The 13,313-nt window shown below is 46.0% G+C and overlaps 1 protein-coding gene across 2 annotated transcripts in view; it reads left to right on the plus strand.

The window, feature by feature from the left end:
• LOC144115674 (AP-3 complex subunit mu-2-like) overlaps nucleotides 1-13,313 on the plus strand; it is a 77,280-nt gene that overhangs the window by 40,908 nt on the left and 23,059 nt on the right. Inside the window, exons 7-9 of one of the 2 annotated variants that reach the window (XM_077650134.1) lie at nucleotides 5,253-5,326; nucleotides 6,644-6,688; nucleotides 7,911-8,016. In XM_077650134.1, coding sequence (XP_077506260.1) covers nucleotides 5,253-5,326; nucleotides 6,644-6,688; nucleotides 7,911-8,016 — 225 coding nt within the window. The remainder of the gene's footprint in view (nucleotides 1-5,252; nucleotides 5,327-6,643; nucleotides 6,689-7,910; nucleotides 8,017-13,313) is intronic. The other variant, XM_077650135.1, reaches the window with a different exon arrangement.

A 13,313-nucleotide genomic window follows, 5' to 3' on the forward strand; every position in this document is an offset into this window, starting at 1 on the left:
ACGGCACCGATTCCATATCCGGAGGCGTCGGTGCGAACATCTGTGGGAGACGACGGGTCAAAATGGGCTAAGATGGTCGGAGAGGTTAGCAATTGAACGAGGGAGGAAAATGAGTGCTCTTGAGCAGGGCCCCAGTTAAAGGGGGTGTCGTTCTTAAGAAGGTCGGTGAGGGGGCGAGCGATGCCGGCGAAATCTTTGATAAAACATCGAAAATACGAGCACAAGCCGACAAAGCTGCGCACATCTTTCGACGACCTAGGAAGAGGAAAGTCCTTGGCGGCTTGAATTTTGACTGGATTGGGCGGGCACCAGAAGCATCAACCAGGTGTCCGAGAATAGTGAGTTGGCGGCGACCAAATTTGCATTTCGATGAGTTCAGCTGGAGTCCGGCGTTACGGAACACTCAGAATACTGGAGAGGCGTTCGAGGTGCGTGGCAAAAGTAGGCGAGAAAACCACAACATCGTCAAGGTAGCAGAAGCAGGTCGACCACTTAAAGCCTTGAAGAAGGGAGTCTATCATTCGTTCAAAGGTAGTCGGCGCGTTACAGAGTCCGAATGGCATGACTTTAAATTGGTATAAGCCATCAGGCGTCACGAAGGTGGTCTTTTCGCGGTCCTTTTCATCAACGGCAATTTGCCAGTACCTCAATCGAAGATCAATTGAAGAGAAATATTTGGCGCCGTGGAGGCAATCTAATGCATCATCGATCCTCGGGAGAGGATATACGTCCTTTTTTGTGATGCGGTTTAGGTGCCGGTAATCAGTGCAGAAGCGCCAGCTGCCGTCCTTTTTTACCAGGACAACTGGTGAAGCCTAAGGGCTTGACGAGGGCTCGATGATGTCTTTTGCGAGCATCTTGTCCACCTCTTGATTGATGACGGTGCGTTCAGCATTGGACACGCAGTACGGACATCTGTGGATAGTAGCGGCATGACCAGTGTTTATGCGATGCGTCACTACAGAGGTACGAGCCAAAACACGGGCATCAAAGTCGAAGATGTCGCGAAAAGATGATAAAAGGCACCTAAGATCATGAGCTTGCATCGGCGGTAGGTCAGAAGAGATCATGTCGGCGTAGTCGTCCGTTGGTTCCTCGGTTGATGTGGCCGCAGGCAACAGGCTTTGATGAGTAGAAGGTAAGCAGGTGTCCACGACTGATATGATACCCGGAGCATGGCGAGTGAGATGCCTTGCGGGAGCGGTTGGATAGACGAGCCAAAGTTCAGAGCCGGAACTTACGCTCAATTGGCCGACATTGTACAGACACTGTGCGCAAGCGCAATACTTCGCGAGAAGGCGACGTCAAGGTCCGGAGTGACTACGTAGGGACCATCAGGGACAGGAGGAACAGATGAGAAAGAAATGTAAGTGGCAGCTTTTGGCGTTAGACAAAGTCGACAGCACAAAGGCAAGGTACAACTGGGGACGGTGACTCAGCAGAAAGGGGAAGGTCAAGCTGGACAACACTGATGGCGCAGTTGATGAGGGCTGAATGCTCAGACAGGAAGTCGAGGCCAAGAATGACGTCATGAGGGCACTGGTCCAGAACAGAGAACACAACGGATGTATGGCGGCCGGAAATGGTCACACGGGCTGTGTATAGTCCAACCACAGGAGGCGTTCCGCCGTCGGCAACGCGGAGAGCGGCTGTGGGTGCCGGGGTCAGTACTTTTCTGAGGCGGCGTCGGAGGGTTGAACTCATGACGGACATGTGCGCGCCCGTTTTGATCAGGGCTCTCACAGGGACTCCATCGACATGAATAGCGAGCAAATTTTGGTGGGCGCGGAGGGCTAAGCGAGGGTTTAGGGACTGGCGCTGTACTGCAGCATCACCTCCAGACACTGTAGTGTCTAGTTTTCCGCTTGCGAGCGTACGTAGGGGCCAGGAGAGGAGCGACGGCATAGGTGCGAACGAGACTACCGATGCAGGGGGGATGGGGAGCGGCTGGGGCGGGAAAACTGGCCGTTGACTGTAGCACTCTGCCGGGCTGGAAGGGGCGTGAAGTGGCTGGGCTGTTCGTCGTTGTGGTGAGAGCTGAGAGGATTGTATGCGCTACGACGGGACCAATAATTGCGACAGTGACGGGAGATGTGGCCAATACGATGGCAGAGGAAACAAATGGGCCTGTCGTCGGGTGTCCGCCAGTCGTTAGGGTTACGTCGACATGGAGTGAAGTAGGAAAGTCGGTCAGGAGCAATCGCAGTGATGTCGGGTGGGGATGAAGGACGTACGGGGCTGACGTGTTGGAGGCCAAGATTTGCAAGCTCTTGACGGACGACGGCTTGTACCATAGAGATGGTGGGCAAGTGGTTATCGTCATCACGTAGGTGCAGGGAGGCAGGGGACATGGCTTCGAGTTCGCGTCGAATGATGCGGGTCACATTTTCTGGAGGCGCAGGAGTTTGCCGGTGCAGCAGGTCTTCACATGAGGAAGTGGCAGCCGTGTTGGGGAGGCGTGTGTACGGCTGGCTAATACGCCTGCTTTTAGCTTCCTCGAAGCGGCGACATTCCTTAATAATGTCGTCGACTGTAGTGCAATTCTTATAGACGAGCAGGTTGAAGGCATCATCGGCGATCCCCTTCAACACGTGACCCACTTTGTCAGATTCGGGCATGTCATTGTTAACTTTGTTGCAGAGGGCCAACACGTCCTGAATGTACGAAACATAGGATTTCGTAGAAGTTTGAGCTCGGGATGCAAGGTCCCTCTTAGCAGCGAGTGTTCGGCCAAGCGGCGTCCAAACAGGTCACGCAGTTTCTGCTTGCAGACGTCCCAGCTAGTCATCTTCATGAGTCTCGTACCAGACTCGGGCGGTGTCTTTTAGGTAGAAAATGACATTGGCGAGTATAAGGGTTGGATCCCAGCGGTTGTATGTACTCACGCGTTCATACATCTGGATCCAGTTGTCCACGTCAGCGTTGTTGGTGCCAGAAAATGTCCCAGGGTCACGAGGAGCAGAAAGAACGAGTGATGGCATGGCCAATGGTGATGCTTGCTTGCAGGCGACCTTGGTCATGATGAGCGAAGGCAGCTGTCGGCCGCTGCGGAGCTCCGTCGTCGGTAGACGTAGGGGAAAGGCGCACCTCCACCAAATATGTTGCGGGAAAGAATATATTTACAGCTATGTACACCAGCGAAGGAACAGCTACGAGCGGCACTCAGAACACAGTCAGAACTTCGTTGTCGTCTTCGTCCACCCGTTCACTCGCTCAGTCTCGTCGTCATGTTCCCACTGCAATATTAATAGACTGATCTGCACAGCCTACATAATTGCTCTCTTTCTCCCTAAATCAACACCTATGGAGAAACTCCTTCAACTAGGGGTGCAAACTCCCTGTGACAGCTGGTAGAAGTGCACCTCATAAGTCAATACTATAGGCTCTCGCATACCCAAAAAAATACTCCTGCGCCGACTTGGAATTAACCTCCTTGGCTATACCATGGCCAAGCGAACTCCTCCCACTGCTGTTTCTAATAATCTATATATCCCGCAACTTCCCAGATATTCCCTTCCGGAGCGTGATCGAGAAAAATGGAAAGCTAGAGTCAAGGCTCTCCACAAGAACTATCCTTCTCATACTCTGGCAGCTTACGTAGACGGGGCCAAATTTCGCATTAGCAACCATACACTAATTCCAAAACCTGATTGTCAGTGTGTCCCTTTCAAATTTGACAGATTCCCTGGAAGCGGAAGAGGTAGCTATTGCCATGGCAATCGCACACTCCTCCGCTATGTATATTTTCTCACATTGCAAAAAAGCAGTTAGTAATTATGCCAGTCGCAAAATCTACTCCGCGACTGGTAAAATTCCAGAATCATGCCCCCCACCTAATCGCCTCATGGGCCTCTGTGCATAGAGAACACCTAAGCCACACGGCTGCTCACACCCCGAGCGCTTGTAAACTGGTCTGAAAGCGACCTGCCTTCGTCTCAGTGTCAGGAATCGACATCTCAATTATCATGACCTTAACCTGTTTTTTAGAAGTTCCCACCTAATGTACTTCCACTGCATAAATCTCTTCCCAAAAGCGACCAGGTTTTGTGGCACAGACTTCGAATGAGTGCAGTCATTACCCTTTTCCTTCCCTTCATTATAACTTGAGATGAAACCTCTCCTCACTGCCACTTATGTCCTAGCACCAGAGCCGCCTTTAGTCGCATCTTTATTGCCCGAACAAGCCCAAACCACCGTGGCAAGAACCAGAACATCAGGAGTCATGGGAGGCTGCCCTGTGTAGCTAGCAGCTTGATATACAGCATTGGACAGTGGGCTGGGCCTGAGGAGTGACCGAAGCACAAAAGGCCATCTAGAGCGGGCACTGTCGTCCTGCTTCCTCTTTCCCCTCCACACCCCCTCTCTCTCTACCTGATTTTCTCATGAATCAATAAAGTTGTTACCCACCCCACCTAGCTGAAAAGTGCAAATGTTTTCGGACCGCTTTGTTTTCCATATGTGGCTTCAGTGGAAATTTATTTGTAGCCGTTTCTGCATACCAACACAAAGCCTAAGCCTCATTACAACATATTTTGCAGGTGGCTGGTTTGTTTGTTGCCTCATGCGTTACGAATTTGCCGCACTGCCAACTTCTTATACCACCAGTTCCACTTCTGCTACGAAAAAGGCAGTGGCATTTTTTTTCACGTTTTTCCTGTGACAAGGCATTCGTTTTTGTCGTCCTTTTGCCAAAATTGAGATGAGCACATGTTAGTTTGAGTAGATTCTAATCAGTGCTTTCACTGTCATTCATGAAAAGCTTTCACAGGCCTTGCATCCAAGTGGCATTTCAATTCCTTAGTATGCCTGTGTCAGGGAGGGGAAAGGAGGGGAAAGGCCCAATAGGAGGATAAAGGCCGGATTCCTTGGCAGTATCAGACTTGATTAAGTTTATAATCTGATTTATTAACAAGAATAAGGTGGCAAAATTTGTGTCTTCCTAGTGTATGGGTAGTGGCACTATGAATGGTAAGAGGAACTTGAGACAAAAGCCTTCCGAGCTGAGAAGAAAAAAAAATTACGTTAGCAGCCGCTGAAGCATGGAGAACACCATGATACAAAGGATTTCATCGTCGGAGCACGTGCCCTTGCTACCATAGTGAGAAGTGTTGAGTAAGTGAAGTACATTGCTAGTATAAATGCATTTTGTAGTAGCAGGTGGCCCTGCGTAGCTATTCATACCTTTGAGATATAAGTAGAGAAGCGAACTGTTCACTGCACAATGCCAATGCATGCTGCACTACTCTTTGCAGTCTGAGCGAGTGCTGTCGTTTGTGCCCCCGGATGGCAACTTTCGGCTCATGTCCTACCACATAGGATCCCAAAGGTAGAATGCATTTCTATTACCACTGCTCAGTGTCCCAGTTTGTGTATGCGAGTTTTGTTAGGGTATATCACATTGTTCTTGCTTTGCTTGTTGCATTGCTTGCCAGAACTTTACCTTAATGAATGCTGGTTTGTTGATTGCCAAAGAAAACACTGATAATGATCAGGTATCCCAAGTGCTCGCTACTGTTCTTTTTGTTGCTAAAAAAATATTCTTTGTTGATTTTTCTATTTTTGTGACTACAGAGAACTTGTAAATGTCTGTTTTTTGCTATGTGCTCACTGATCTGAGGAAATGAATACATAGTGTTAGGTGCTGGGGTAATGCAGTAGGCTGCCTACTAAGCCTTTGCAATTATTCCAAGTTTCAGGTTTGAATTAAATGACTCTGCAGCTTATTTTCGGTTTCGAATTTCTGCTGTTTTATTTTGTGTATAGTTGGCTAGAGTACTCCCGAGCTTATGTAGCATGTCATTTATGCATCCATAATTTCACAGGGGTTTCGTTTTGTATCTGTGCGTCATTTGCTGCATGATCCATGGCTCTTGATTTTCTGCTTCTGCAGTTCATGCTAAGTAAGCTGGGCTAAGCAAATGTGTGCACCTTTACAGTGTAGAAGTGAACTGTATCAGTTTGTTTCAGTGCAATGTTTCCAGCTCATTATTCATTAGCCATACTGGTCTTCTTGAATTGTTGAATGCATGGCAATAACTGTTTGCCTCTGAAGTCATTATGCTCTGAGGCCAGCATCCTGAGTTGTGTGAGGGGGTCTAAATGTACCGCATCTTTTGGCCATTGCCCCTTGCTTATCGGTGGGCTGCCACCATCTGTGGGGTGCATGTGCAGGTGCCCTACATTCCTCTTAAATGCACCTGTTTTGCATGGTGGCACTGACGGTTTTATTGTTAGTAAAGCTGAATGTGCGGCTGGGGGGGTCTTTTAACAGTGGACCAAGACTTGCATGGCTCATGATGTCGTGGCTTGATTTCGGGATTTTTTGGTATTTGATTTTACTTTTTTTTCTCATTTATAGCCTTTTTGCACGGGTAACCATTAGATTTAAATTGTATTTGTGCACAAGTTTTAAAGTTCACTCACCATTCCCCTCTCTTTGCTGCCCTCAGTTTATTGTGTTTGCCTTAATTTGGGTGTAAACCAGGCAGTTTGTGTTTATTATATGGTTGCAACTACCGTGGCTGAGGTGAGTTTTGTTGCACAGTTTATATTGCTGCTCATTATCTGCAGATGCTTACATGGGGAGGCATGTTTGGCCTGTGTCACATAGTTTCGTGTAATTTTTTCTTTTGACTATCCCCAGGAATAGAATGTACTGTACATTAAACGGGCTGCATGAGTTTCCGACGTAAGTATTACCGAAAACTGACAGTAGACGGCTGGGCTGTTCTGCATGTGAAAACAATACTTTTGTACATGACAGGAAACCTAACAGTATGAACTGTGTAGCGAGAACAAACTGGGTCAAAATAGATAAGAGTCGTGAAGAAATCTGTTCTGCAAGGTCAGTATCTGGGCAGAAAACCATAATAAAGAAAAACGTCCATTGTTGGAGCATTTCTCTGAAGTGTAAAGCCATCGCAGTTAAGGGTCCAAATTTTCTAGGGACTTTCCAGTTAATTTCAGCAGTTATACTTCATCCTGTGTTTCTGCAATGTTTTTTTAAGATATACCAACTTGTCCAAGTGTATAAAAATGAGCCATACTAGCGTATACAATAATTTTTAAAAAATCTGTTTTTTTCAGCTGTTCATTGGGATCTGAAAGCTGCGTCCCCCCTTAAAGATGCCCTGTGCTGGTTTTTTTTATTTGTGTCCCAAAGGGCCCAGATAAAGAGCCAGCACAAGACAGCTTTGAGAGGTGACTTATATGAGATCTAGTGGTGTTAGCTGACATTTAAAATGCTGCCAAATGCACCTTTTGTGGTGCACATCAAATATCCTGCATTGGTGCACTTGAGGGCAACACAGATCATACTGTGTTTCCTGCCTGTTCAGTGCCTGTGATTCATGCTTTCATGCTGTGATTCGTGATTCATGCATCCAAAGGTTACTGCTGTGGAAACTATAAGGTACACTCTAAATGAGCAATGAGCAGTGATGAAGTAGGCCATCAAGATGAATCAGAAAGCTGTTCCGCAGTTACTGACGCAGCTTTTTCTGACATACTAGCTTGAAACAGAGTGGGCTTCTGCCTTCATAAGACTTTGTTGTCCGCACTCTGGTCCGTTTTACATCTACCCTGAATTACTTCCATGCTTATTTAAAATGGAGCAGCAGGTCCTACCAGCCATATTGCTGAACCTTGCCTGATTTATTCATCATTCATGTTTGAGTTCAGGTTGATACTTATCACCTTTTTTGTCCTCACATTATTTAAGAACGTCTATTCTGTCCTCATTCTGCTCCTGAGAGATAAGAACTTTCAGTGATGTGCATTTTTTTCGCATTTGGAGTGACAATCTCAGACTTCAAAAACGTCAAGCATGGGTAATGAGGTGATGCATTTGCAACATGGCAGGTGTATCTCGCACGAACATGCATCATGCATTCGGCACATTTGTTGTGCAGTGTGGTGGCTGTTCCAGTGTACGTGCGCCACCAGATCAGCTTCCGAGAAGCAGGCGGGGGTCGGCTCGACATTAGCATTGGACCAAAGCAGACAATGGGAAAGACGGTAGGTGGCAGTTCTTTCTTCGTGTGCTGCTGTCTCTTCTCACACAAGTAAGGTTATGTCTATCATATAAGCCTGGATACAGAGATTCATTGGCCATCTTGCATGTATTGAACTGCATTTGTGCCTCAAGTGACCATGCTTTTATAGTTCCTGTTTGTTCAGAGTGTTGTTTTGGAAGTGATTCGCGCTGTGAACCAGAACAAAAAAAAAATAAGATTTCCAGTATTCCGTACGTATAGTAGAAGCTTTGTAATGCAATGAAATTATGTGTCCACACTGGGGAGTCATGTGCCTCAAGATGAACCCAGTGTTTTATGCATGGCAGCTGCATTTTGGAAACTGTGTGCAGAGCATATGAGAAGCATGGTGCACCTTTCTTGGTGAACTGCTCCGTGGTTCAGGCCAACCAAGAGTCATTCATGCGACATTCAGCTCACTTGCCCCAAACACTGCATTATTCTATTTATAAGCTGCACCCCTCCAAGGAAGTTCCATTCTTTGAATTACTCAGATAAGTCAGACCTTTGTACAGCAGAACCCCGCTATAGTAAACCTTTATATAGTAAAGTGAAACTGTAGTCCCATTTCGCCCTCCATAGATGACTGTACATTTTTTTTAGTTACAGTAAACATTAAAAAAAACTGCTATAGTAAAGAGCGTTTGGCCGTGGCGTAACTCCCATGAAATGATGACAACGCAGCACGCGTGAGGCCGACATTTGGAGATTAATGCATGACAAGGACAATAAACCGCTACTCTTTAAGATATCTTCACCACCAAGCTCAGAAGTGGTGAGGAGACGCCAAATTTTTAAAGTTATTGAGGCTGTGAAGCGAAGCGCGCTGCGCGTGCGGAAAAAAAAAGTAATGCTGGCTATAAACGCAGAAAGAAGGAGGCACAGGTGATTGAGAAAGGAAAGGCAGTAAAAATTTAGTGAAGAGTAGGGAAGGGAAGAAAAGGACAAACATTCACAGCACGGCAGCGCGAAGCAGAGGGAAGCGGCGGCAAGAAACAGAGGCACGGTGGCACTGCATGAGCACCTCGAATGTGTCGTACATTGAACTATTGCTTCTTAAATGACGCTGAGGCAGCGGAAATTGATGCCATGTTCACGCAAAACTTTGGTTGAAATCAAACTCTCGTTATATTCATAGGCGCATTGTATCTATGCAAATGTGGCACAGTTGAGCCCACTTGTAACAATGTGAGCCCACTTGTAACAGTCACGTGGATTGCGTTTGTTGTATCCGAGGCTCGTAATAAGTGGACTTCTCATTTTAGAGCCAGAAATTCGAGGTTCATCAAAACTGGCGTTTATTTCTTACTAAAGGATGTTATAACGTGTCGGCTTCTTCAAAGGAGACCATATCGCGGTGCTTTCCAAGCCTTCAACATTGGTCCTACTTTATGTTCCTCACCAAGGACGAAAGTGCCAACAATTAAGCTGCTTTAAGAACAGGATATCACTAATTGTGGTTAAAATGTTCACGACGACTAGTGGCAGGTCGGCCGCCTCCTCATCGGCGTCAGATTCTCAGCAGTTGGGCAACACTTGTACTTTGCGTACAAATGTTTTTTCAGTTATGACCTCGCGATGCCCACGTCATAACCTGTGCTGACAAAGCCATCTCAGGCGAAATCATGTCCGGCCATCTGTGTACCAACAGCTCATTGCTACAAATCCACATGCATCTAAATACGCTGATGCTCAGCAGTCTTCTCAATTGTTCCTTGGCGGATAAAGCGTGCTTAATTACTGAAGCAATTCCTAATGCACTCCGCAGCCAGTCCAATCCACATGGCCTTAATTATTTCTACAGCAGCGAACAAAGATATCCGAACCAGAACATTGCCATCTGGCTTGAGCTGCTATCAGCATGAGTTGGATGATTCACCAATGATCGTACATCCTGAGTGCATGAATGAAGCATGAGTTGGAGCACGTATTTTTTTTGCCATGTCATGGTCGAACTCAACAAGTAACTTGGTGAGCAACTCCTGTGCAATACTCATTGCACCTTTGTAACTTATGTCTGGTTGCATGCTCGTCACAAGAAAACAAAAAAGCCTTTCGCGTGTGAAAACGTAGCTCCCGATGCATAGCAGTGCGCGAGATTTGCAGCTGACAATGAGCCCCTGCTGGTCACTGCCATTCATTCTTGTGCACAGTAGAATGTTAATGCAAATGCTTGCTCTGTCTTTCTCCAGTGCAGGTGTTTTTTTAAACAGGGCATTCGTTTTCGACGGCAGCTTCATGAAGCTTTGCTGTTTTATTGCGCTTTTGGGTCCTCATGTTCTTTTGGGGGGAAGGGTGTCGCGGACACCTGGAGGCCCGAAGACACTCTTCCATCTCTACGCTTACCAGAAGCGAGAGTTCACGGCGCCTCTTTGCTCATTCTAACCGAGTTACACCGCCACCGTCGTTCATTGCATCTGAGATGCAATCCCATTGCTCTAATGCATGTTTCGACTGTAGCACCATCCTCGTTCATAATAAGTGAGCACTCGTTATAACTGTGGTCATTATAAGCGGGCTCGACTGTTGTTCCCCGAGATGTGAACAAAATCGAAAATGTGGTAACATGAAATATGATAACTGAAAATAAATAATTAGCACATAAAGGGAAAATAAGAGCTCGATGAAAAGTATTTCTGAGTGTTTCTTTTATTAACTAACACTGTGCTTAGTAAGTAGCCAATTAATTACCAGAGAGCATCCGCAGAGCCATGCCATCACCAGTAACTGATATAGCAACTGATATATAGTTGGTCCGAGTCACTTTACTGTGGACGGGTTCTATTATATAAGCTGCTGCACCTTTTTGAGATGAAGGCTTCACTGTGCCAGGTTTTCAAGAGGGTAGTGTAGTTCCGTTTATGACCTTGAAAAGCTGCAGAGGTCAAACCGTGGAGCAAAGTCACATAGGCCATGGTGGCACATATATGCCAAACCAAGATGGTGGGCCACCCTCCAAACCTCCTGGAAGGTGAAGGTCCAAGGTTGAAGAGCTGGGACAACTTGCGCTGCTATAGAACGGTGACGTCGTATAAAAGGAATTTGAGTTGACAAACACATCAATCATGGAGATAGATACCCTGCTTAACAACGGGGGCGGAGCCACCATCTGTGACGTCAATGGAAAGCTGTGTATATATACCAACGGCAAGCCGGTGGGGGTAGAAACCAGTTTTGCGATGCAAGAGGAAGAACATCCTGCCGTGATAGCGTGCCGAAAAGTGAAGCTTCAACGTTTCAATGAGGCTAGGAAGAAGCACTGTGCTGAAGAGACAGAAGAAGGACGTGCGACACGCGTTGAGAAACGACAGAAGAGTGCTACTGGAGGGGGGTGGGGTAGGGGGGGGGGGAGAGAAGAATCAGCAAAAAGTACCTCAGGCGGTACGTCTAACCAGCAACGCAGAGTCGGAGGTTTCTTTCGCTTCTCACCAGGTTTAACCTAAGCTAAACCACAGCTAATTTTTTACGACTGATGTGGTGAAAAGTTGCTCATTCAATCACAGTCTTGTTACGTCAGCCAAGCAGGGGTTATGCATGTTGATGTAGCGTCTGTTTTTCTTGATATTGAGTGTGATTTTTTTTGTAGGTCGATGTGAAAGTAGCAATTTTTAGGTTTTTAATTACTTTTGTGTTGGTTTAACAAGTTTATAAAAGTGGTGTTTTAAAGGTTTTGGAGAATATATTTGGTTTAACTCTTTAGCACCCTGATGATTTGAGCAATATTTTTGGGTTTTGTTTTTACATTATTAATTCCAATGCATAAAATTTTCTATACTTTTGTACACCTACATCCTTTTTTTTTAATGATCTTAATAACTCACACTTATGCCCTTCTGTCTCTTTTCTTTTTTGTGTTATCATCACTGTACTGGATGTGGTGTCAATATAGCAAAGACAGCTGTAAGTTGGATGAAGAAAGGTTGTCCGCTTTAGACGTGGTTATCGCATAATTTTCATGTAAATGACTGTGGCTGATGCATGTGTGCTTCTTGATAAGATATCAATTAAGTGTCATTCTTGATATTTGTTTTCTTTAACATATGGTAACATTTTAACTCCTCTCCCCATTTTCATCGCAATTCCTACAACCCCTTCCCATCAACCCTCAACCCATTCTCTATTCCCATCCCTTCCTGCTACACCCTAGGGGACACAAGGGGGAATCTCCCCAGGCCCGCTCCCCTGGCTATGGTGTTGCCAGTGTAGCAACCCCCTTTTATTTTCCTATTTTCTGCCTGTGGGCAAGCCAGACAAACTTTTGTCCCTCCAAACCAATTCATTTATTTTACCATTGGATTAATTAAGCGGGTTCGATCCCGGCCGCGGCGGTCGAATTTCGATGGAGGCGAAATTCTAGAGGCCCGTGTACTGTGTGATGTCAGTGCACGTTAAAGAACCCCAGGTGGTCGAAATTTCCGGAGCCCTCCACTACGGCGTGCCTCATAGCCTGAGTCGCTTTGGGACGTTAAACCCCCATAAACAAAACGAATTAATTAATTAAGCTGGCTATGCATAGCAGTGCAGACAGGGGCCTATTATTTTTCACTCCATTTGTTTGCCCCAACATTCTCTTTGTATAAAAACACTTGGCCTGACAATAAACCTCAGTTCGTAGTTGATAACAAGTCCTGATTTTATGCGTTAAATGTCCATATTTTGTGCTAAAGCTATTTAATTTAGGAATGGACACCAACTCGCCCTATTAAAAATACTGTTGCAAAGTGAGCGCTTCTTTTCTTCTTGCAACAGCTTTTTCGTCCACTTTATGTGGGCATAGAGCAGCAGCCACCATGCAATGCAAACACCTGCGCTTCTATCTGCCACCAGGGGCACTGCCCCTTAACGAAGGGGTAAGGGTGGTGTCAACATGGGTGTTGCTGACCAGACACATTCTTGATCATCAGGGCATCACTCCTGAAGGCACAGGTCAAGTGAAAACTTGGGAGAAAATTGGGGGAGAGAAAGACATAAAGTAGAGGAATGCAAAGGTGGAAAGGATTATAAATGGAGGAAAAATTAAGAGGTAAGAAACGAGAATTAAAGCTGAGGAAAACTGCATAGACAGCTTTAGCTTCTGTGCTCTGTGATAGCATTTAGGAAAAAAAAAACATTGAGAACAATATCACATTTAAGGAGCCATACTGAATTCAAGGCACATCTTAGGATTGACAAAACAGTCTTTCAGGGCCCCCTAGTGAAAATCCCCAAACAGTGCAGATAGTTCATTCACTGGCCTAGTGAGGGAGCACTCCCCGAAGTGACATGTTGGCATGTTTGATA

This window comes from Amblyomma americanum, chromosome 1, assembly GCF_052857255.1.
Source record: "Amblyomma americanum isolate KBUSLIRL-KWMA chromosome 1, ASM5285725v1, whole genome shotgun sequence".
NCBI classification, from domain to species: Eukaryota; Metazoa; Arthropoda; class Arachnida; order Ixodida; family Ixodidae; genus Amblyomma; species Amblyomma americanum.